At 34.1% G+C, this 25,279-nt stretch overlaps 2 protein-coding genes across 8 annotated transcripts; one reads left to right on the top strand and one right to left on the bottom strand.

Moving 5' to 3' along the window:
* The first annotated feature begins 218 nt into the window (after positions 1–218).
* On the top strand, positions 219–5,392 carry LOC141677059 (histone-lysine N-methyltransferase family member SUVH9). 2 transcript variants are annotated; one of them, XR_012557315.1, is made up of 3 exons: positions 219–2,433; positions 3,899–3,952; positions 4,935–5,392. XR_012557315.1 is itself a non-coding variant. In XM_074482791.1 (2 exons), the coding sequence occupies exon 1, from the start codon at positions 427–429 to the stop codon at positions 2,419–2,421; it is 1,995 nt and encodes a 664-aa protein (XP_074338892.1). In that variant the 5' UTR covers positions 220–426; the 3' UTR covers positions 2,422–2,433; positions 4,935–5,392. The 2 variants fall into 2 exon arrangements, 1 of the variants encoding a protein (XP_074338892.1); XM_074482791.1 differs by lacking the exon at positions 3,899–3,952 and having other exon boundaries at positions 220–2,433.
* A 1,420-nt stretch (positions 5,393–6,812) lies between these two features.
* Positions 6,813–22,407, bottom strand: LOC141676883 (uncharacterized). 6 transcript variants are annotated; one of them, XM_074482607.1, is made up of 5 exons: positions 22,175–22,407; positions 20,374–20,444; positions 20,084–20,219; positions 14,272–14,395; positions 6,813–7,029 (listed from the first exon to the last, which is right to left on the bottom strand). In XM_074482607.1, exons 1-5 carry the CDS (start codon positions 22,350–22,352, stop codon positions 6,999–7,001), a joined length of 540 nt encoding a protein of 179 aa, XP_074338708.1. In that variant the 5' UTR covers positions 22,353–22,407; the 3' UTR covers positions 6,813–6,998. The 6 variants fall into 6 exon arrangements, with proteins under 6 accessions (XP_074338708.1, XP_074338707.1, XP_074338712.1 ...); XM_074482606.1 differs by having other exon boundaries at positions 6,813–7,047; XM_074482608.1 differs by lacking the exon at positions 6,813–7,029 and adding an exon at positions 7,038–7,068.
* Positions 22,408–25,279: the final 2,872 nt, after the last annotated feature.

Genomic DNA, 25,279 nt, shown 5'->3' on the forward strand with positions numbered 1-25,279 from the left:
ATTTGTTATATATTCCCACAAAATAATTCAAACTTTTACTTGATTCATTGGATTGAATCAAGAGAAAACAATTATGAGCAAAATAGAATAATTGTACTCAAAGTCTAGCAATGAGCAATCCTTATCACATAACACACCTCAACAAAGTCCAAACACACATTACGTCAACACAAAAATATAACGTTCCAACTACTAGTACCCAATAAATGGAAAAATTACACACAACACCACTTTTACATAGAAACACACATATATGTTATAAAATCATCGAAGTAGAAAATAGATACAGATACTATATCTATTATCTAACAAAACTACATTTGGGGTTTTCAAATTACTAGTTTGTTTGTTCATTACATCCAAAATCAATCCCCTCTATGTTCATATTCTAACATCCTCAATTTGGATCTTGTCGTCAATTGAAAAATGAATTCGTTATTACAACATGAATCTCCTCGATTTCCTGACCTAAATGACACCGTTGTGTTTTCCGGTGATTTAGTGGCGAGAGTGGAGCCGAAGCTGGAGCCGTTAGATGAGGATCTGGATTGTCCACCTGGATTAACACGACAGCTGGATAAACAAGTTAGTCATGTTTCGAGTAATTCAAACCCTAGGTTTGATCTAAATGCGAATGTGGCAGTTGCAAGTGGTGTTGGTGTTGAGAGAGATGGGAGTGTGTTGAGTGAGTTTAATAGGATTTCCGAGATTTTTAATTCCGCTTTTCCCAGTGGTGGAGAGGATGAGGAGGCGTTGGAGGAAAGTAATGCGCTTGCGATTGTTGCGGTCCCCGAGGGGAGTAGTATTCAGATGGAGGAACAAGCGATTGTTCCCAAGAGGATTAAGTATCCGCCTAGGTCGAATGAGTTGGTTAGGGTTACTAATTTGACGGAGGAGGATGAGGTTTATTATAGGGAGATTGTGAGGAGAGCTAGGATGATATTTGATGCGCTTAGTGTGTCTGCGGTTTTGGATGATGATAGAAATTTAGCCGCGGGGGAGTTTTCTAGGAGGGTGAGAGGGGATACCAAGGCGGCTTCATTGATGAGAGATTGCGGGTTGTGGTTGAATAGGGATAAGAGGATTGTGGGTGCTATTCCGGGGATTGAGATTGGGGATGTCTTCTTTTTTAGGATGGAGTTGTGTGTGCTTGGATTACATGGACAGGTTCAGGCGGGGATTGATTATTTGCCTTCTAATAGGAGTTCGAATGGGGAGCCGGTTGCAACTAGTGTTATTGTTTCCGGAGGGTATGAAGATGATGAGGATTCGGGGTATGTGATTCATTATACGGGGCATGGTGGGCAAGATAAGAATGGGAAACAATGTGGGCATCAGAAGTTGGAAGGCGGGAATTTGGCGTTAGAGAGGAGTATGCATTATGAAGTTGAGGTGAGAGTGATTCGAGGGTTTAGGTATGGAGGTACCAATAGTGGGAAGATATATGTGTATGATGGATTGTATAAAGTTGTAGAGACTTGGTTTGATGTTGGCAAGTCAGGTTTTGGGGTGTACAAGTTTAAACTAGTTAGAATTGAAAATCAGCCGGAAATGGGTAGTGCAATTCTTAAAATGGCTCAGACGCTTAAGACTAGACCATTAGATGTCAGACCAAGGGGTTACCTTTGCCTCGATATATCTGCCAAGAAAGAAAATATGCCAGTTCTTTTGTTTAATGATATCGACAATGATCAGGATCCTTTGCATCATCATTATTTAGTGAGTACAGTTATTCCTAAGTATGTTTTTCAGGTCGGGACCAGTAATGGTTGTGAATGTATTTCTGGATGCACATTTGACTGTTTGTGTGTTCTGAAGAATGGTGGAGAGTTTCCATATGACAACAAGGGGACGTTGATCAAGGGAAAACCACTGGTATTTGAGTGTGGTCCACAATGTCGATGTCCTCCGACTTGTCGAAATCGCGTCACCCAGAAAGGGGTGAGAAGTCGGTTTGAAGTCTTCCGATCAAGGGAAACAGGTTGGGGGGTTAGATCGTTGGACTTGATACAGGCTGGTGCTTTTATCTGCGAGTACGCAGGAGTTGTTCTCACCCGTGATCAAGCTCAGGTGGTTTCTATGGTTGGTGATACTTTGGTTTATCCAAGCCGGTTTGCTGAGAGATGGGCAGAATGGGGGGAGTTGTCACAAATATATTCTGATTATGTGCGCCCTTCATATCCAGCCATTCCTCCACTAGATTTTGCTATGGATGTATCAAGTATGAGGAATGTTGCATGTTATATTAGCCATAGTAATTCTCCTAATGTTTTTGCTCAGTTTGTGCTATTTGACCATAACAATGTTATGTTTCCCCGCACTATGCTTTTCGCAATGGAGAATATCCCTCCCTTGAGGGAGCTTAGCCTTGATTATGGGGTTGCAGAAGAATGGACGGCGAAGCTTGCCATCTGTAACTGACTACAATCTGAGGTTTGTTGTTCTTGAATGTGATCTTTTTAGTAACCTGCACTGAGGTATATACAATTAATGCAACTGTTTAATATATTGCTTTGTGTGGTTTGCCAAAGAGTGGTTATTTCTACTGCCATGGTCCTTCATTACATATACTATAATGCCGAGTTGCGTTTTCCAGCTTTAGAATCCAGCTATCTCTTTTTTGAAGCATATACCAGAGGATGGGACCTATAGGCTATGGTCATCTAAGAGAAGCGAACATGTTTCTTTATAATTGATATTTTGTTGTATAAAGTTTCATGAGTTCTTCCCTCTACTTAAAAATCTCTTCGATTTCAGTACTAGTTGAACTATTCTCTTCGATTTTAGTACCAGTACTCTTTGTTATATACATGTGTAAAGTTTATATTTTTGATTTGATTTTGGGCCGGATTTGATATATGGTGGCTAAATAGAATAGCGCGAGGGGTTGTATTGTTCTTAACCTATTCTCTGTACAAAATCCACTGTGTTTGTTTAACGTTTATGTACATAGTTACATATGTGTGAAATTTAAATTCATGATTTAATTTTGAGATGGATTTGATATATGGTGGCTAGATAGAATAGAGTAGGAGGTTGGATTTTTCTTAATTTATATTCTCTGAACACCAAATCCACCGCGCTTTTTTGTCCCCGGCCCCATCCCCACCTACTAGTACACCATATTAAATGAGTTCTACCAACACTTTTTAGTTTTCAACTAATTGCTTTTAAATTTTTCAGAAAAAACACATTTTATGATGCCCCAAGTTCTCTAGAGGTGAAAGAACCCCGAAAGGGCCATCTAAACTCATTACGCTCTCTTAAAAGTTGGTATTTTGAATTGAATGATGGTTTATGAAAGGAATAACATGTGGTTGACAAGCTGAGTGGCCTTTTAGCAGGTTAGCTGTTTCGATTTCAAAAATTAGGAAGAGAGGCCCAGTGTCTGCTCTTTGCAGCATGCAGTTCTGATTTGAAATGATATTATGAAGGCCAGTGTGATTATGGTTATGTAAAACTATTCGGCACCTGAAATCATGTTCAGTGACGATTTGACAAAATACATATCAATTGAAAATAAGTTGCGAACTTTACATATTTGACATGTTAAAGTTTTCCAGATATGACTTATCTGGTGAAGAATAGGGGGCACAGCCACCGCACACTCTTAGTTGGCCCATAAATATATATCAGTATAAGAAACATAGGTATAATTTTGAATTAGTGTCATATTATAAATTACAACGAAAATGTATAATGAGTACTGAATATTAAGTGCTGCAACGAAGCAGAGTGTTCTTTTCGCACTTGTAAGTAGATAAACTTGGTTTATTCCTTCTAATAAACACTGCCTGTTTTAGACACAATCTTGATAAATTGTGGTGATAGCTGTATTTAGCTGCTGTTCCGTGCTCCTATTGTGAATTGAAACTGAAATCTATCTGTGTGCTGGCAGTTCCTGCAACGATTTTTTAATTGAACTGATTTCCTTACATGGAGCATCTCACAGGTATATGTATACTCACATTAAGGGGCTGGATAGAATTAAGTCTAAATTGAGTAAATTAGTCCCTTTTAATGAAAATATTGCTGAATTAGGGAAAAACAAAAGGAGTAAGTTGCGGTTTTGCATCCTCGGTGTTCAGCCATGTACACTTAATATAACGACTTTATAACCGAGCACATGTCTCACTTAGCTTTCATTAAGTGCCACTTGGTATTGCAGCGTCCCTTAAATGATATCCATCTAAAAAAAGTATAATAAATTTATGGGTATTGTTGGAGGCTATGAGGCTATCTTTAGCCTCCGCTGCAGCTCGTCAATGTAATATAGTAACCACATTAGAACTCACCAATTAAAACCTCAGTCCATATCAATAACAAGGCATTTATGGCTTCTTTTTTGCATATGGTAATACAGTAGATAAGAATTGCATTATCAGATGCGGATATAGATTGAAGCACTGCTTTAGCGCTTTGAATCTTAGACAATCCAAAATCGACACCAAAGCTGCCTGTCCAGTTACATGTGGCTAAAGATTAAGTGAAATGTCTGAAAAGGCTAAATTTGAATGTGTTATATAAATAATAATAAAAATAATAATTATTATAATGTTTACAAAGTCGGTGACAATAGATAAACAGTAGTCCTTTTCTATTTCCCTAGGCTACAAACCAATAACTATTTTGCCAATGCAGATATACCTAGATGTTAGCAGGAACTTTTCTTTCAAACTATTCAGCTGGTTCTCCTTAGGAATAAAATAATCTTTGATTGTTATTTAAAAGTTGTTTGGGATATAATTCTCAAAAAGAGGCCAGTTTAGTAATATGATTGTCTCCCTTTACATGCATATGTTTTCACTTTGATGATTATGTGGAGTTGCAAACCTTATTTAATCTCTTTCAAATTGTATATATGGATTTGTTTGCTTAAGTTACTGATAGTGTTGCTTTATTTAACCGTGTAAACTGAATTTGGCTTTGTGCAGATATTTAGCGTTCATGTGGGATGTAGGGTTGTGAGTGCATTTTGGGATTAATGGAGCAAGCGGAAGTATCTAGATGAAACTACCGCTAATTTACAAGCACTCGAGAATTACTGTGCATGAACAGTTATCAGGAGTAGATTCGTTTATCAACCAGCTGTATGTATTAAGCATGCTTGTGCTTCTGTACAGGATTTGTGTAACATAGTTGTACCACCTTCCTGTTTTAGGCCAGGAGGTCATATATTGTGCAACTTAGTTACAACTTGACGAAAGTGCACATTAGTCGATAATGATTTATGGATGAACAAGTTATCTTTAAGACATCATTTGTCTTGGATGTATACTTGAACTACTATAGGTGTTATACTGGCGACTGGCGCACACGTACCCTAGTTTTATATTTCACATTCTCAGAAATACTTTAACAATAACATTGTTGCTGATTCCTATTTTCTTGATTGCTGGCAAATTTCTTGCAGCCCACCTGGGAGTGCACAAGCACATTGATGTTGGCATCTAGTAGAGCGGTTCACAGAGTTTTCTTGTGTTCCAGTTGATAGGCAACTATACAGATTATAAGAAAACATTTAGTTTTGACCTGAACTGAATTAAATAGGGAAGTGCAGTGTTCTATGATAATCTATCTGTTCGTATTGCAATAAAAATGGACATCGTAGTCTATGTTTGTCGGAACTTGGTACGATAAGGAGATTTTATGGTCAAGGAGATCCAATAGTCATTCGAAGAAGAGTACAACTCTTATCAGTTGAAATCACCCAAATAGATGCAACTCAGGGATGGTTTAACAACCCGGCTTGCGGTTGAACCTTCATCGATCTTAGTTAAGAGGGACTGTTTTGTTTTAAAGGAAAGAGGAATCAAAGGTGTACATGGAGAGAAGTATAAATAGATTCTTAAAGGAGCTAAGCCGTAAAAAAGAGAAGATGAAATTGTCAAAAAAAAGAAGGATAATTTAGTTAAAAAAGTGGGGTGGTGGTCCTAAATGTCACTTTGGAGTTAAAAATGATCCAAAATATCACTTCTGAAAATAATGGCCCTAAATGTCATTTGAAAACAGTGCATCGTGTAACGTTTATGCAAAAGACCCAAAATGATACTTCGTATAGCGTTTTGACACTTTGATTTTTTTATATATATACGCAAAACGTTAGATAAAGTAGCGTTTTGATACAAAAGCAACATAACGTCATATAAAGTAACGTTTTTACCTTTAAAAATAAAAAAATAATAATAAACACAATGCTACATCGTGTAGCGTTTTGGGTTTTCCAAACGCTACACGATGTAACGTTTTGAATTGACATTTTGGGTTATTTTTTTCAAAAGTGATATTTTGTACCATTTTATACACAAAAGTGATATTTGGTCCATCTCTCAATTTTATTCACCTATATCAAATAATTTTCAACCTAGGAATATGAAAATTATTGCCAGTTAGCATTAATAAAACAAATACTGGACATCTAAAGAAGTTTCAGTGCTAGAAATTTAAATGTTAATGATCATTCACCTCTCTAGTCTCTATAATGCAGAATAAGATTCTAAATAGGCACGAGTAAAATGCAAGAGTCACAAATTGCCGACTTCCAGAACATGAATACGATTTTATTTTTAAAATTGCACCTATATCATCATTTTCTTTGCAAACTGGCTTTCAGATCATTTCTACCATTTTCTGTTCAAAATTGCACATATTCCATCACGTGTAAAATTAATAATAATAAAGTAATATCAATATTTTTGCTAAAGCTTATATTTTTTTTCAAGTTTCACAAATTATCCAAAACATTCTCATGTCCAATATTATTATTTACAAAATGGAGAACAAATTCTGGTGAACTCAAAACTAACCATAAATGAAGAATACATCATAAGCACATTGGCACAGTAATAATACCTCATTATCCCAACGTCAGAATGTATATACAGATCATCAGTTCAACAATTGGCATATTCTTTTAAATCAGCAGTACAATGAGGCAATCAAGTTATTATTGCAGAGTAATGGTTGCATTTTTTCCAAGCCCGCGTTGTTTTGCCCGTTCAATCTTTCGCATTCGCCATTCCTCGAGAGCTACAAACATCCTTGAAACTTCATTACCAGATAAACATTCTAAGAGGGAATAAACGAAGGAAAAAAGGATTAACTAAAATTGGATATCATTTTTTTGCCAGTACGAAATAGGTATTACTAAAAAACTTGTTGCTTTTGTTAACACAATTCCCATGGGAAAGGGTTGGGAATTCAACCTCCAAGTAAGATGAGTAACCTAGCATGATCGAAGATGTTGAAGTTATTCATCCTCTTGTGCTCAATGATGCTACAGTCCATTTATTTGGAAATAAAATGTGAGAGCACTCGGTTAACTCCAAATTATTTCAACTAAGTGTAGCTAGCTGATGAATACTAACGGAGGTTACTAGGGCTTTGTGGCTTGATGTTAATAACAATATGAACAATTGTAGTTGCAGCAAAGCACATATACTGATTTACAATGTGCACTAACGTGTCGTATTCACATCCTCAATTAGTATGAGATGTAACAGACTTTTACTGTCTGTATGACCTTTTAGCAACTGTAACAAAGAGCATCAGATAGTAAAGTTCAGCATCTTCGAGCAACCCGAGGAGAGGAACATTTATCTCTTTTAAAGACCCACCGATATGCCAAGTAAACATTAAGTGGTCCTTAAAAAAAGCGGTACTCGACTCCAATGCACATGACTGCTTTCAATTAAATAAGCCCATTTCTACACTATTTTAATTTAATACAACATTTAGTAGGCAATGTAAGATAATTTGACTGATATTTAGTATGGTATACTTCGAACTAATTTTTCTTTAATCAAGACTAATATCTTATATTAGTATCATTTTATAAATATGGAACATTTATATTATTTGGCCTTAATCGGCCAATTTTTAGAACACTGGCCTTAATTTATAATGAAATAAAAGTTTGAAAATGTACTATGGTTAGTAAATTAATCTCAATGATAATGAAAAATAATATCACAACTTACATAAAAACTGAGAAAATTAAAATACCAGTGAAATAAGAACTCATTTTTTTAAAAAATATATTAGTAATTCTTTCTTTATTAATAAAGTCTTGTATTTAGCCAAATCCTGAAGGTATCTTTTCTTTCACAAGTCAAAACTATAAGGTATCAAAATAATTTACAAGGTAAAAATATAATAAATGCATGTTTTTATAAATAATTCTAGTCGGGAATAAATGGTTATATCAATTATGCATATATAACTTACTAAAATGCTAAAGTACTATAAAGATTGGCTTAGGATGAAAAGTGGTCCGGCACCACTTCCTAAGTCCCAAACTCTCTCTTTCGCCTTAACTAAATGCTGATTTGGCTATTTGGCTAGGCACAACCACTTCACAGATAAGTGACAAGTGTCCCTGCACCGACGATGCTCTTAGCACTTTCTTAGCACAAAGTAATTCTTGTTTTTTTGATAAAGTCTTGTATTTAGCCAAATCCTGAAAATATCTTTTTCTTTCACAAATCAAAACTTTAAGGTATCAAAATAATGTACAAGGTAAAAATTTAATAAATGCATGTATATATAATTCTAGTCGGGAATAAATGGTTATATCAATTATGCATATATAATTTCTAAAATGCTAAAGTACTATAAAGATGGCTTAGGATGAAAAGTGGTCCGACACCACTTCCTAAGTCCCGAATTCTCTCTTTAGCCTTAACTTAATGCTGATTTGGCAAGGCACAACCACTTCACAGATACGTGACACTAGGGCTGTACAGGTAATCCGCTCAATCGCTCGCACCACTCGCAATCGCACCGCTCGAGCGGATAATCGCAAAATGCGGATCGAAAGCGAATTGAAAGTACAGGAATCGCAAATCCGTGGATTGACTACGGATTTGATTTTTAAAATAATCTCTAAAATCGAACCGCAACCGCAAACCACTATATATATATATATATCAAAAATATAAATAAATATATATACATATAAAGAAAAGAGCTCTTAGAAAAATTACTCCAACGACCAATTGAACCCAAACCAGAACAAAAACCTTCTATTCTCCCATCAACAAAAACTACATATGACTTGACCACAATATTAAAAAAACATAAACTCAACCATAAATTCGTTCCAACAATACAAGACCTATACAAAGAAATCAAAGAAATCAAAGAAGAATTAAAAATCCTTAAAGAACAACAGAAGATAGATTCTGAAACTTTAAATGTCCTTCTAGTTCGTGAAGTAGAAGAGCAAAATACTGAACAAAAACAACTAAGTAGTTTAAACAATACTCCTGAACAAGATGAAGATTTCTTATATGAATTAAGACAAGTTACCTACCGAAAATATCTCATAAAAGTCAAGTTTGTCTTCTCAAATGACTTTATCTTAGATACCATTGCCTTATTCGATACAGGAGCAGATTTGAATTGCATTAAAGAAGAAATAATACCAAAAAGATTTCATCAACATACCAACGAAAAATTAACCGCCGCTAATAACTCAAACCTCAATGTAGTTAGTAAGGTTGATGCCTCTATCAATAATAAAACCTTCCAAATTAAGACATCTTTTCTCCTAGTTAAAGGCATACACCATCTTGTCATATTAGGTACACCTTTCTTCAATTTAATAACCCCCTATACTGTCACCTACGAAGGTATTACTTTCAAAACCCATGACACCAAACTTACCTTCCCATTTCTTGAAAAACCCAAAACAAGGAACCTCAATAAAATAAAGGCTTATTCTATATATAATAACGAGATAAATGCCTTAATACAAGGCAAACAGATACAATTATCCCATTTAAAACAAGACCTTTCCTCTCACAAGATTGAGAAGCAGTTACAAGACCGCTTTATCAAAGAAAAAATCTTAAAATTACTAAAACAAATAGAAATGGAACTCTGTTCTGACCTACCAAATGCATTTTGGCATAGAAAACAGCATATGATTGATTTACCTTATGAAAAAAAATTTGATGAGAAAGAAATACCAACAAAAGCGAGACCTATCCAAATGAACTCCGACCTAGAACAACATTGCAGAAAAGAAATCACTGATCTCGAATCCAAAGGAATCATATCAAAATCCAGATCCCCGTGGTCCTGTGCAGCTTTCTATGTAAACAAAAATGCTGAAATTGAGAGAGGGACACCAAGGCTAGTTATAAATTATAAGCCTCTCAATAAAGCCTTAAGATGGGTACGCTACCCTATACCTAATAAAAAAGACCTTTTACAAAAATTAAGATCTTCGGTAATATTCTCCAAATTTGATTTAAAATCAGGATTTTGACAGATTCAAATCCACCCAAAAGATAGATATAAAACCGCTTTTACGGTCCCATTCGGACAGTATGAATGGAATGTCCTTCCATTTGAAATCAAAACTGCCCCTAGCGAATTCCAAAGAATTATGAATGACATATTCAATGACTATTCTACATTCTGTATAGTATATATTGATGATGTTCTAGTTTTTCAGAATCTATTGAACAACATTTCAAACACCTTAAAACTTTCTGCCATGTATCTAGGAAAAATGGTTTAGTCATATCAAAATCCAAGATTTCCCTATTTCAAACTCGTATAAGATTTCTTGGCCACTACATATCAAAAGGGACAGTTACACCAATTGAAAGAGCCCTAACATTTGCAAAAAAAATTCCCGATAAAATCACAGATAAAACCCAACTCCAAAGGTTTTTAGGAAGTTTCAACTATGTCCTAGACTTCTATCCAAACATCAATAGGATAGCCAAACCCTTACATGACCGCCTTAAAACTAACCCCGTCCCTTGGTCATCCGAACATACCGAAATTGTTCGATAAATCAAAGCTCAGGTTCTAGAAATCCCTTGTCTACACCTTGCTGATCCAAATGCTTCTAAAGTAGTTGAAACAGATGCTTCTGAGTTAGGATACGGCGGTATACTAAAACAAGTAGTCAATGGTAAAGAAAAAATAGTCCAGTTTACATCTGCACATTGGAATGATTGTCAAAGAAATTACTCTACTATAAAAAAGGAAATACTTTCAATTGTTTTATGTATTACGAAATTTCAGAATGATTTATTAAATCAAAAATTTCTCCTTAGAGTCGATTGTAAATCTGCAAAAGAGGTTTTACAAAAAGATGTCCAAAATAATGCATCAAAACAAATTTTCGCCAGATGGCAAGCATTATTAAGCATTTTTGATTTTGATATTGAACACATTAAGGGAGATATGAACTGTGTCCCTGATTTCCTGACCCGTGAGTTTCTACAAAACAGATAGTCTCATGCCTCGAAAAAGCAGAGGGGGAAAAACTCCAGCCTTTCCCAGACAACTCCCGGTCACTCAACAAAGCAAAGCGAGTACTTCTTCAGTAAAACCGATCACATCCTGGATCGATAAGGTAATTGCAGATGAAGAAGACAATTAATTATTTCTAGCCCTTCAAACCATCAAAGCCCATGGCCTCAACATCCAAAATCCCTCAACAGCATCCCAGAGCTCTTCAGAAAAATCAACTAAAGTTACCCAACAAAACACTTCTTCCAGCCAACCTACAAATACACCCATTCAAACTGCACAAACAATCAGTTTTCAAAACCCAACACTATTAGTTACTCAGAGACCTATGTCAAGATTAGAAATTGATACCCCAAAAATGCAAAACCAGGAGATAGTAGTCAGCCAGTCAAACTTTTCAAAATCCAATTCTGATTACTATACCAAAAGAAACCATCAAAAAATAGTATCCGTCGAAAGGGGATTTAACAATGACGATGCCTCCCTAGCAATTTCAAATGTTTTCCCTAAAGGATGGATGTTCAAACCCTGGGATCTATCAAAAAATAATGACTACTATCAAGCCATTCTCTTGTCTACTGAATCGGTCACGTTCAAACATTTTTACAACGCCCAGGATAGAGAACACTCAACGCCTTCATACACAACATGTCAAATACAAAAGGTCATCCACCCAAGTCAATGGGGCCAAGAACTCCACCGTCCAAATATTTTTCATTCAAACTTCAAAAGACAATTAAACCACTGCTCCTCATATTCCTACTGGGATTACCAGCAAGCATGGCATAATTCATTCTTTATTCAAAATCAGAAGAATAGTCATTCCTGGTTGTTTTATTTCAACACCAAAATCCAAGTTCAGGAACTCCCTGTTTGGTTCCTTCAATGGTGGGATTTCTTCGGAGCAATTGAAGAAATTCTTACTCCAAATGCATCTGAATGTCTAAAACTGTTCAAAACACACTTCAAACCCACAGAATACTAAAGACGTTTTCCTCCTCTTTTAATGTTATGTTCAAATTTCTTTCTCCCATGGGTCTGTTCTTGGGAGTTTAAAATTCATTTCAACCAAATACAGTCCTATATTGTTCGGTCCTTTAAAGTCAAATGGTGGAGCAAATTCAAAGAAGACCAGAAGATTTCCAAAGAGATCATTCAAAAATGGTTATCAAGTCAAAATTTTATTACCAACAAAGAAGTTGCCACTTTCTTTGCCCAAAAATCAAATGCCCAGGCATTATTAGCCCAAGCAAAAACCAGAAGCCAATACAAAGAATCCTTACTTCAACTCGCAAATTCAATTTATGATTCCGACGACGACAGCAGTCCGGTTCATTTAGGAGATGACAACGAAGATGACTGCCACGGGATTTAACTTTCGGTGGAAGAGGAATCATACTCAAAATCCTGTGAAGAAAGCAGCCTCCCACTCAGGAAAGCAACCCCTCCACTAAGAAAAAGAGGACCTCCCCCTCAAGTCAAGCTGTCCACTCAGGAAAGCAGAACTCCACTACAAGAAAAAGAATGATGCTGTTTCAAGAAATTAGACTCCTCATCCTTCTATAAATAGGAAGAAGAAGTAGTAATAAACACACTTGAAATTAGAGAGCAGATAATATACACATCTTGTACCAGTGATAGCAGTTCATATTTCCGAAGTTTATTCTCAAGTTTTCTCAAATTGTAACACAAAGACTAGCAGATTGCTTTCAGTTATATAATCAAAAGCGTTTCCAAGTAATTTCAAATCCTATTCTTGTTCATATCATGTTTTAATATTTTGTGTTAATTCTTATGTTTTGCCATGACTTAGTTATATATAGTTATATATAATATGCATATCATGTCTTAGTCTTACTATATTACTCTCCCTACTGTTTATATTAATATTTGTTGGTCCTATAGCGTCCTTTTGGTATCAGAGGCATAAGGTTTCAGATGACCAAGGGACGGGGTTAGTTTTAAGGCGGTCATGTAAGGGTTTGGCTATCCTATTGATGTTTGGATAGAAGTCTAGGACATAGTTGAGACTTCCTAAAAACCTTTGGAGTTGGGTTTTATCTGTGATTTTATCGGGAAATTTTTTTGCAAATGTTAGGGCTCTTTCAATTGGTGTAACTGTCCCTTTTGATATGTAGTGGCCAAGAAATCTTATACGAGTTTGAAATAGGGAAATCTTGGATTTTGATATGACTAAACCATTTTTCCTAGATACATGGCAGAAAGTTTTAAGGTGTTTGAAATGTTGTTCAATAGATTCTGGAAAAACTAGAACATCATCAATATATACTATACAGAATGTAGAATAGTCATTGAATATGTCATTCATAATTCTTTGGAATTCGCTAGGGGCAGTTTTGATTCCAAATGGAAGGACATTCCATTCATACTGTCCGAATGGGACCATAAAAGCGGTTTTATATCTATCTTTTGGGTGGATTTGAATCTGCCAAAATCCTGATTTTAAATCAAATTTGGAGAATATTACCGAAGATCTTAATTTTTGTAAAAGGTCTTTTTTATTAGGTATAGGGTATCGTACCCATCTTAAGGCTTTATTTAGAGGCTTATAATTTATAACTAGCCTTGGTGTCCCTCTCTCAATTTCAGCATTTTTGTTTACATAGAAAGCTGCACAGGACCACGGGGATCTGGATTTTGATATGATTCCTTTGGATTCGAGATCAGTGATTTCTTTTCTGCAATGTTTTTCTAGGTCGGAGTTCATTTGGATAGGTCTCGCTTTTGTTGGTATTTCTTTCTCATCAAAATCTTTTTCATAAGGTAAATCAATCATATGTTGTTTTCTATGCCAAAATGCATTTGGTAGGTCAGAACAGAGTTCCATTTCTATTTGTTTTAGCAATTTTAATATTTTTTCTTTGATAAAGCGGTCTTGTAACTGCTTGTTGTTGAGGGATTTTGGATGTTGAGGCCATGGGCTTTGATGGTTTGAAGGGCTAGAAATAATTTATTGTCTTCTTCATCAGCAATTACCTTATCGATCCAGGATGTGATCGGTTTTCCTGAAGAAGTACTCGCTTTGCTTTGTTGAGTGACCGGGAGTTGTCCGGGAAAGGCTGGGGTTTTTCCCCTCTGCTTTTTCGAGGCATGAGACTATCTGTTTTGTAGAAACTCACGGGTCAGGAAATCAGGGACACAGTTCATATCTCCCTTAATGTGTTCAATATCAAAATAAAAAATGCTTAATAATGCTTGCCATCTGGCGAAAATTTGTTTTGATGCAATATTTTGGACATCTTTTTGTAAAACCTCTTTTGCAGATTTACAATCGACTCTAAGGAGAAATTTTTGATTTAATAAATCACTCTGAAATTTCGTAATACATAAAACAATTGAAAGTATTTCCTTTTTTATAGTAGAATAATTTCTTGACAATCATTCCAATGTGCAGATGTAAACTGGACTATTTGTTCTTTACCATTGACTACTTGTTTTAGTATACCGCCGTATCCTAACTCAGAAGCATCTGTTTCAACTACTTTAGAAGCATTTGGATCAGCAAGGTGTAGACAAGGGATTTCTAGAACCTGAGCTTTGATTTGTCGAACAATTTCGGTATGTTCAGATGACCAAGGGACGGGGTTAGTTTTAAGGCGGTCATGTAAGGGTTTGGCTATCCTATTGATGTTTGGATAGAAGTCTAGGACATAGTTGAGACTTCCTAAAAACCTTTGGAGTTGGGTTTTATCTGTGATTTTATCGGGAAATTTTTTTGCAAATGCTAGGGCTCTTTCAATTGGTGTAACTGCCCCTTTTCATATGTAGTGGCCAAGAAATCTTCTACGAGTTTGAAATAGGGAAATCTTGGATTTTGATATGACTAACCCATTTTTCCTAGATACATGGCAGAAAGTTTTAAGGTGTTTGAAATGTTGTTCAATAGATTCTGAAAAAACTAGAACATCATCAATATATACTATACAGAATGTAGAATAGTCATTGAATATGTCATTCATAATTCTTTGGAATTCGCTAGGGGCAGTTTTGATTCCAAATGGAAGGACATTCCATTCATACTGTCCGAATGGGACCGTAAAAGCGGTTTTATATCTATCTTTTGGGTGGATTTGAATCTGCCAAAATCCTGATTTTAAATCATATTTGGAAAATATTACCGAAGATCTTAATTTTTGTAAAAGGTCTTTTTTATTAGGTATAGGGTATCGTACCCATCTTAAGGCTTTAGTTAGAGGCTTATAATTTATAACTAGCCTTGGTGTCCCTCTCTCAATTTCAGCATTTTTGTTTACATAGAAAGCTGCACAGGACCACGGGGATCTGGATTTTGATATGATTCCTTTGGATTCGAGATCAGTGATTTCTTTTCTGCAATGTTGTTATAGGTCGGAGTTCATTTGGATAGGTCTCGCTTTTGTTGGTATTTCTTTCTCATCAAAATCTTTTTCATAAGGTAAATCAATCATATGTTGTTTTCTATGCCAAAATGCATTTGGTAGGTCAGAACAGAGTTTCATTTCTATTTGTTTTAGTAATTTTAAGATTTTTTCTTTGATAAAGCGGTCTTGTAACTGCTTCTCAATCTTGTGAGAGGAAAGGTCTTGTTTTAAATGGGATAATTGTATATGTTTGCCTTGTATTAAGGCATTTATCTCGTTATTATATATAGAATAAGCCTTTATTGTATTGAGGTTCCTTGTTTTGGGTTTTTCAAGAAATGGGAAGGTAAGTATGGTGTCATGGGTTTTGAAAGTAATACATTCGTAAGTGACAGTATAGGGGTTATTAAATTGAAGAAAGGTGTACCTAATATGACAAGATGGTGTATGCCTTTAACTAGGAGAAAAGATGTCTTAATTTGGAAGGTTTTATTATTGATAGAGGCATCAACCTTACTAACTACATTGAGGTTTGAGTTATTAGCGGCGGTTAATTTTTCGTTGGTATGTTGATGAAATCTTTTTGGTATTATTTCTTCTTTAATGCAATTCAAATCTGCTCCTGTATCGAATAAGGCAATGGTATCTAAGATAAAGTCATTTGAGAAGACAACCTTGACTTTTATGAGATATTTTCGGTAGGTAACTTGTCTTAATTCATATAAGAAATCTTCATCTTGTTCAGGAGTATTGTTTAAACTACTTAGTTGTTTTTGTTCAGTATTTTGCTCTTCTACTTCACGAACTAGAAGGACATTTAAAGCTTCAGAATCTATCTTCTGTTGTTCTTTAAAGATTTTTAATTCTTCTTTGATTTCTTTGATTTCTTTGTGTAGGTCTTGTATTGTTGGAACGGATTTCTGGTTGGGTTTATGTTTTTTTAATATTGTGGTCAAGTCATATGTAGTTTTTGTTGATGGGAGAATAGAAGGTTTTTGTTCTGGTTTGGGTTCAATTGGTCGTTGGAGTAATTATTCTAAGAGCTCTTTTCTTATTTGGGGATCAGTTATCTTTTCTATAATTTTGAGAGAATGTTCCTCATTTCTGGTGTAGACGTTGATTTGTATGTCTTCAGCGGAGGAATTGTGAGAGGAAGATGAGCTTGTTGCAATCTCATCTATTGAAGGGGCTCATCATTTCCAGACATTTCAGATGTCTCAAAGTCGGAAGATTCAAGGAGTAAAGCCGAGATTTTGTTGGATAGGCTTTCTTCTATGTTTAACTCTTGTATTTTCCTATTAAGTCTGCAGAATCTAGATATATGTCCCTTTTTTCCGCATTTGTAACAAGTTATATCTTTATTGGTTGGTTTAGTAAATCTATTTTTGTTGAAAGGTTTTTTGTTGTAGGAAGGTTTATTGTTTTTATTAAAGGAAGGTTTATTATAGAACGGTTTTGTTGATTTTTTGTAAAAATGTTTAGATTTTGTGAAAGACCTTTTCTGATAAGGTCTTTGATATGGCTTGCATTCGCCAACACATTTTGTTTTGGAATAGCTTTTGTTGGGATTATAGTCAAACTGTTGACAGAAAGTACCTAATTCCTGCTTTGTTCTTTTCATCTCCCATTTGAGATGTCTTTGAAGTTTTAAATCTTGACAAATCTTTAGGCCTTCTCGTTGTGTTTGGCTTATGAGTTGGCCATATGTCAGATTTTTGTAAGGAATCGGGCTTCCGTGTTCAGTTATTAAAGAAGTTCTAACTCTTTCACCGAGTAAGGTTGGAAGTCCGGCTAAGAATTTTTCCTTCCAATTTGCATGGTTCGAGTCTTCTCTAAGCATGACTCTGGTAAGGAAAGTAGTTTTATATCTTTGGAAATCACTAAGTTTTTTACATTTGAGATTATGTAAAAGCTCAGCATTCTTATCTCTCAGGTGAGAAGGGTCACCAATGAAGTAGTGTGTTATGACTAGAATGAGTTGTGCTACTGCTCCTTGGATAGGGTTTCCTTATTCATCTAAAATGGGTTTTCCCTCTTCATCTTCCCTAATGGAATTTAAGATTTCAAGATGATTTTCAGGGGTAAGGTGATAGTCCCACCAACCTTTTAATTGGCCAGAGAACCCTGCTATGAGTAATTCAGCTATAGCTTTGTCTGGGGTTCCTATTTGGGTTGTATAAGCATTGGCTGCCATAGTCATTTGTTGTAAATGATTTAGAATGTTATATTCAGACATTCCGTCTATATTCCATTAGTAAACAGAAGATACATTGAATTTAGACTGGGTTAAAATTTCAGGTCTATTTTCAATTCCAATGTCTGGGGCTGTGAATTTTGGAATCATTTGTCGGAGGTCATGAACTTGGGGTATTTCATTTATGAAAGCATCTTCATCTGAGTCATGATGTATGACATTCAGTTGTTTAGATGAAACACTGTCAGCAGCTATTTGGGTTGTGGAAGAGGAGGCTTCAAGTCTGCTAAGATGGTCTTTGATGGCTTTAACGAATTCTGGTCTGTTTGTTTGAATTTGTTGTTGGCTTTGTCTAGAAACTTGGTATGGCTTAAAGATGGGTTCTTGGTTATTAATACTTTTGGGGAAATCTATTGTTTTTTGAATTCGGTCTTCTATTCGGTTTAGTTGACTTCCTATGCTATTTAGGTGGTTGTTTGTGTAATTAACAGCAAAGATTGTATTCCTAGTATTTTTTAGTATGTCATCATCTGGTCTCTTGATGGGGTGTGCCTCGATTTTTTCACTATGAACTGTTAGTGTGACATTTCTAAAAGGTGGGTGGTGTGATTCTATAGTTCCGCTACTTGTTTCCCATTGTTTCTGTTTTTGGCTCATGCTTCGAGTGATGGGGTTTAGGTAATTTGTGAATGGGAAGAATAAGTTTTGTCAGAGGAGTAAATTTCCAACCAATCAAAGAATAACATCTGGATTTTGTTTTGGTTGAGAAATTCATAATAAATTTCTTGAAGTTGTGTTTTTTGTTCTTTGAAGTTGGTAAAAAACCAATTTCTTTTTTCAGTATTTTGGGGAGAGTAGAACTCGTTACGAAGAAAAGTTTTATTGATTTGAAATTCTATTTCAATCACATTTAGCTCACTTGGCATTCCTATATTCTCAGTTATAGCAGAGAAGGTTAGGGATGTTGGTGATGAAGGGGAAATCGTGTTTTGATTTGGTGGTAATTGACTTTGTTTATAGAAAGGGTGAGGTATATTGGAAGAATAATCCACACCACTCATAGAGGTATTGGGTATATCTGAATCTTGGTCTTGAGGAAGTGTTAATGATAGAAGGGATTTGAGAAATCCTTCCTATATCAAAAATATAAATAAATATATATACATATATTTATGTATATAATTATATATTATAAAACACTGTATATAAAAGTTATAGAATAAAAGTTTGGGCCTTTGGGATGTTGAACTTTGGGGTACTATTTTTTTATTTTGTTGTAGTATACTACTCGATGTGTTGTATAACATTTTAGTTTTACAAAATTCTAAGATTTGGTAGGTATATTCTAATGAACCATTATACTTATCATTTATCGTACAAGTCGGTGGTTGAACCGCAAGTCGATCCGCCTCAACCGCAAAGTCGTGGTTGAAAAAGTCGTGATTAACCGTAACCGCAATTGCGACTGAGGTTGGAGATTTAAAAAAACCGCTATATATGGTTTGGTACGATTTTGACCTCCCGACCGCACCAAACCTAACGGCGTACACCCCTACGTGACACTAAGTATCCCTGCACCGAGGATGCTCTTAGCACTTTCTTTTCAGTTTACTCCATGTCAGCATGTGGCTATCCAGCTGGTTCCATCATACACTTATTGACAATATTAATCCAACAGTTGGTCAAACATTCTCAGAGGAAAATTAAGACATTGCAGTACATACACATTCACCAAACTCAGATTTGACACATTGTTAAAAAGTAATAGAAATATGGAACTTGAGGTTGTATCTTATATATCACATATGTGATATGTTTCTACGTATTTAATGAGGTCTCTGACAACAGTCTCTACATAACCAGCCCCTTTTGTAAGTAAATAACTAGAACGTGATAAATATATATACTAGAGTAAGTGTCAAGGTGATGGTAAAAGGAGAGCCATCAATAACAACCTAAATCTTTTATCAAGAAAGAAATGAGTTCCTCTTCTTACAAGTATAACTTTATTTGACACTGAATTTATACAAATAACTTTCATTTGGAGATTCATTAAATACAACAGGGGTAAGAATTTTAAACAACAGTTGACCCCTATGCCACTCTTCTGTTGGTAATTAATCAGTCAATAGCAGAATGAGACTTGTTGCACTTCATTTGCTCTGAGTTTATTAAATAAAGAGATGCAAAAAATAACCAACCATGTAGCATGACCAATTCTATAACGCTACATGTCCAGAGATAAGAAAGGAACCTTTCATGCTGGCAGCATCGGAGTTAATATGGAAATCGTTTAGCCTTGATATTAGGTTAACTGCAACAGCCTGCTTTGTATCTTTTTGTTGAACTGGCTCTGTTTCTACATAGACTTCTTTTTCAATTTCCCTAACCTATTGGAAGAAGATTGACTTACGCATTGTAGCACCAACTCATAATAATAGTGGTTCAAAGAGGAACTATATTGTGAACTAATTTTTATACATCTACTGAATCTATATAAAGCATCACCTTAATACAGTTCTAAAATAACTATATATAACTCACTCTTTTTATCAGTTCCACAGGTTCCATGGCACGCCGTATCTCTTCAGATTCTTTGATGTAATTGATCTGTTCTGTATTTTGAATGTTAAAACGGTAAATTCATTGTTCACAAACACTGGCATGAGGAAATCAAATTTAATAAAATCTTGATAGCTGATCAATTTTACTTGATAGCTCAGGCCAGAGCTTCTTTGGAAGGAAAATGTATTGAACCTGAACTAGTAGAATATGAGAAAAATAAAAATGTGTTTCCGTTTGGTTAATCCTGAAAAAAATTTCGTCACTTACAACTTCCAAGGAAACAGTAAATTACTTAAGTTACTATCAGTGCGAAAATTTTTATTAGTTTTATACAACTCATTATATGTAAAAGATGACAAGATAACAAGAAAGTACTAGATGTTACATTTGAAAGAGAACTTATTCATTTTTATGATATTAAACTGCAAAATAAATACAAGTAACTGTATTTTAAGTACAAAATTTGTACTTCTCCGATTTCAACTTATATGCCACTTTTACTAATCACGAAAACAATCAAATAGAAAACATAAAGTTATTTTAAGCAATAGAATTACTTATCAGACAAAACAAACAGGCCCCATAAACCTCACAACTATACAAGATTGTACAGTTGAACTCCAAATAATTAGTTTCAGTAGTTTACTCTTCAACAAGCATTATATGGATACTCATGCACAGGAGTGAGAGATTTAGATAACGTAAGTATAAACCCCTATCCACAGAGAAACTCATTTATCCTTATTTACATGGCGGATAAAAGAATGTAAATCCGAACTGGACTATACACACACAACATAAGCAAATTAGGCTTCAAGGAAGCTTTAACTTTATAAGACATTATCCGTCGAAGTCCAGAGAGCCTAGGAAGAAAAAAGGCACAAAAGAAACGGAAAGATAATAAGAGGGAGATCCAGGGAAGAGAATAATTTACAAGTTCTCTCAGTTCTTATATCAAACTAAGTTATGTCCTTGCATTAGATTTTAGCTGGTTTACCCTTGATGTTTTAGCAAAGAAAAAGTTGCTGGGAATCAAGAACGTAAGCAAGTAGGTAACTTTTTATACATCTGACAAGGGAAACTAGATAGATTGATATGATTCTTCTTTGCATAGTGGGCTATTTGGCATATTCAAAATAGTCCAGTGCTTAAAAAAGAAAGTCTATATCTAGTAATCCTAAGTCATACTTCATAGATCATAGGTTCTTTGTTCTTCCAGATCAACCAAAACTACTTTTACCCATATTAACTATTCAACTGCTATGTTTGATGAAGATAGTACATTAGACCACGAGCTTCAGTTTGCTTTTCTCCCGTTAGACTACAATTTAGTCAGTAACAAGATGTTTTTATGCACGGTGAGCTCATTAAATAGCTTAAGGTCTAGATACCAAGTGGATGACTATAACGGCGAGTTTTCGATTTTCAATATTCATGTATTACTGTGCTAAATTGTTAATGATGTAACTAATGTAAGAAGCATTGGTACAAAATTAAAAAAGAAATTTTCTTTATCAAAATTGTCACAAATCAGTATCCTATTCTGAGAATAAAGACATACCATACAACAATTGTATCGAGATTGAAATTTTCTCAAAGTTTAAAAAACCCCAAATCCCCAAATTTGAAATAATAAAAAACCAATAATCCATCACAGAAAAAATCAAACAAACCCTAAATGAAACATGTAACTAATACCAAGACCTAATTTTGATTTCAACCCATTTTAGCAAACAAGTAAACAGTATTGTTCAACAGAGAGAGAGGGGGGGGGACTAGCCTGAAATGGAGAGATGAGATGGGGGTTTACGAGGAGAAGCAAAGAGAAAAGGCTGAAGCAATAGAATGGCGGTGAGAATATTCAACAAACAGACAAAGATTGTTGCGTTCTTGAAAGACAATCTCAATCTCCACCACTGTTTAGCTTTCTCAATTCTTGTAATAAGGACTACTCCCATTTCAACCTACTCTAGCCTCCGACTATTATCAACTGTGAATATGTGATATTGTGGTTTAAGCCTGAGTTGACAAAATTGGCATTATATAGATCACATTATATATAATTTTCATGCTCCGTACCCCCGCATTATTTTATTGCGTCACACCTCTTCGGTAGGAGGTTTTGATTTAATTTCGAAAATAATAAAAGATCATATTTTAATGAATTGATTTAATTTTAAAAAATAAATGAGGATAAGATAATAATAAAAATCTCTTCCGCAATGCGTCATTGCGGGATGTGTTCGGTCCAACCCCAACATATATAAAATATTGTGACGGGTGGTTAAAGAGTCACCTGCCACAATGTTTCATTGCACTAGTGGCAATGAAATAATGTTGTAGGTGGCAGAGAGTATTTTTTTATTAATTCAAAATATTAATTTAAATATTTTAATTTAAAATATTAATTTAAAAATATCAAAATATAAGTTCGAAAAAATATTTTAAAATTCATTTTTTAACAAAAATAAATAAATTAGAAAAAACGAATTAAACCCGGGTTATTATGAAATTAGGGATTTGAGGAATAAACGGGTTAAATCCGGGTCCCGTCTGCCGCAATGGGTCATTGCGTCAGCGGGGGCAGTTTTGTACTTTCATAATTTTAAGTAATAATTTGTTTAAATAAAGAATTTATTAATATACATAGTAAATACAATAAAAACATAATAACCAATAAATAAATAAATTATAAATTTAAACAGGAATTAAAAATATTTATATATTTATCATCTATTATTTTACAATTATTTCAAAATAAAACTAATATTAAACTTTGAAAAATATATTAATTCTGAAGTTGCCGCATTGACACTTTACGGTTACTGCAATGAAGTATTGCGGGGGCTGACGCAATGCCTCAATACGGCAAGTGGTAACCAGAACTATTTGGGGTTGCGGAAGGGCACCCTATTTCATATATTCAAATTATATATGAGCTGTCAAGTGCCAACCGAGCCCATTTTTGTAACAGGGTTATGTTTTTTCAAAATGAGCCTAGTGGAGTTTAATAATCAAGTTGAAAATGACGTTCAAGCCGAACTGAACTTGTTTCCAAGCCGATACGAGTTTGTTAATGAACAACCGAGTTAAGTCGAACTTGAGCTCAGTCGAGTTGACGGGTAATAATTTTCATATATTTTTCAATCAACCAACCTCAAAGTATAATTTATAATTTTACGAGTTATATCGGGATCAATTACTAACTTTATCTTTCAATTATATAACCGAGCTGAGCCGAATACGACTCGAGTCAGATTGTTCGTTCAGTACTAATTCTCATATATTTTTCAATCAACCAACCTTAAAATATAATTTATAATTTTATAAGTTACATCGAGATTAAATATAAGTCTTGTATTACTATTACATACATATTCTCACACTCTACACTTGTTTCTTAATCTATGTAATTTTATTTTTCAAGAAAGTTCTAAGAATATATTCAATTTTATTTTAAATAATTTAAACATTCATAAGTTTAAAAATCGTTCATTATTTTTTAAACTATCAATATCGATTTTTTTATGTTTGATATTTCACTTAAATTTAATTTATGTAAATTATAAGTTATTTAATGATTTTTATGAAAATGTGAAGAATTGAAAATGAATAAATCATGATAACAATATTTGATAGTATTCTTAGAAAAAAACTAAGTAAATTTAGAAAATTAAACAAAAATTCTAAAATAATTAAATAATTATTAAATGATGAAAAAATGTACTAATAAAAATATTTAAGTGATTAGTAATAATTTATTATTTGTAATATATAAACTTTATCTATGAATCGAGTTACCGAGTTCGAGCCGAACAGACAAAAAACTCGACTCATTTACCTATCTGGACTCATTTTCATCTTCAAGACCGTCTCGTTTAAGAAAAGAGCCGAGAGGAGTTCAGTTAAACGAATCGAATACCGAATTTTGTTCACTGCTCAGAGGAGCACAATATATTTTGGAGATATTGACTAAAATTAAACATTTTGGAAATAAAATGTTCAAAATGACATAGTCTAGAAAATTGGTTCAAAATGATATAACATTTTGCACATTTTTTTTTAATTTTTTCATAACCACAACGCTACTCGCTACATGATATAGCCTATGTGGTTAAACTTTTATTATTGTTATTATAAGTATTTTGAACTTGTGATCGTGTCATTCTTGTATTTAAAAAGAGATTAATGAAATTATAATTTAAGTGTGAGTTCTAAAATAAATATATTTTTCAGTTTAGGTTTCAATAATTTACTATTTGGATTTAAAAATATATTTTTTTGAAAAATAATATATATATATATATATTAGACGAAGTAGTGTTTGCGATCAAAACGTAACATTATCTCACTTATTTTAAAAAAACTCCATACTTGAATGAATTTTAAAGATTTAAACCGGCTTCAATGAATAGAATATGAGTTTTATATTTTTTTTGGGTCAACCCATTCAACTTGATTAAAGTTTAAAGTTACAAATATGTTCATTGTTTTATATTTATATATCATATACAATCGTGAATTAAAATTAGCAGTAAATAATAACGGGTGAAAAACCTAAATAACCATTTTTAAATAATAATCGCTCAAAATACCTACTAGAATTTTAACCTCCCCAAAATACCTACCAGATACTTAATATCATCTAAAATTTTAAAATTATTAAATTGTATTTTTATTCATTTTTTAAATATTTAAAAGTAATAATTCACTGGGAAAGGAGTATCAGGACTGATACCCACTAACAGAGGAGTATTAGTCATGATACTCTACTGAAAGGAGTATCATCGTGATACTCTATTGTAAGTAGCGTATCATCCTGATACTTCGGTATTAGTGGAGTATCTGGTGTGTATTTTTGGTATCTTTTTTTAAAATGAGTATT

This window comes from Apium graveolens, chromosome 8, assembly GCF_009905375.1.
Source record: "Apium graveolens cultivar Ventura chromosome 8, ASM990537v1, whole genome shotgun sequence".
Taxonomy (NCBI): Eukaryota; Viridiplantae; Streptophyta; class Magnoliopsida; order Apiales; family Apiaceae; genus Apium; species Apium graveolens.

What these genes read in the sequence shown, in the direction of transcription:
- LOC141676883 (XM_074482606.1), bottom strand. Translation starts at nt 22,352, where the DNA reads ATGGGAGTAGTCCTTATTACAAGAATTGAGAAAGCTAAACAGTGGTGG. An exon ending in CTGTGGAACTGATAAAAAGA is followed by an intron (nt 20,220 to 20,373) that starts GTGAGTTATATA and finishes TTCTTCCAATAG; the next exon opens with GTTAGGGAAATTGAAAAAGA. An exon ending in TCACATCCTGGATCGATAAG is followed by an intron (nt 7,048 to 14,271) that starts GTAATTGCTGAT and finishes CTGGTAATGAAG; the next exon opens with TTTCAAGGATGTTTGTAGCT.
- LOC141677059 (XM_074482791.1), top strand. Translation starts at nt 427, where the DNA reads ATGAATTCGTTATTACAACATGAATCTCCTCGATTTCCTGACCTAAAT.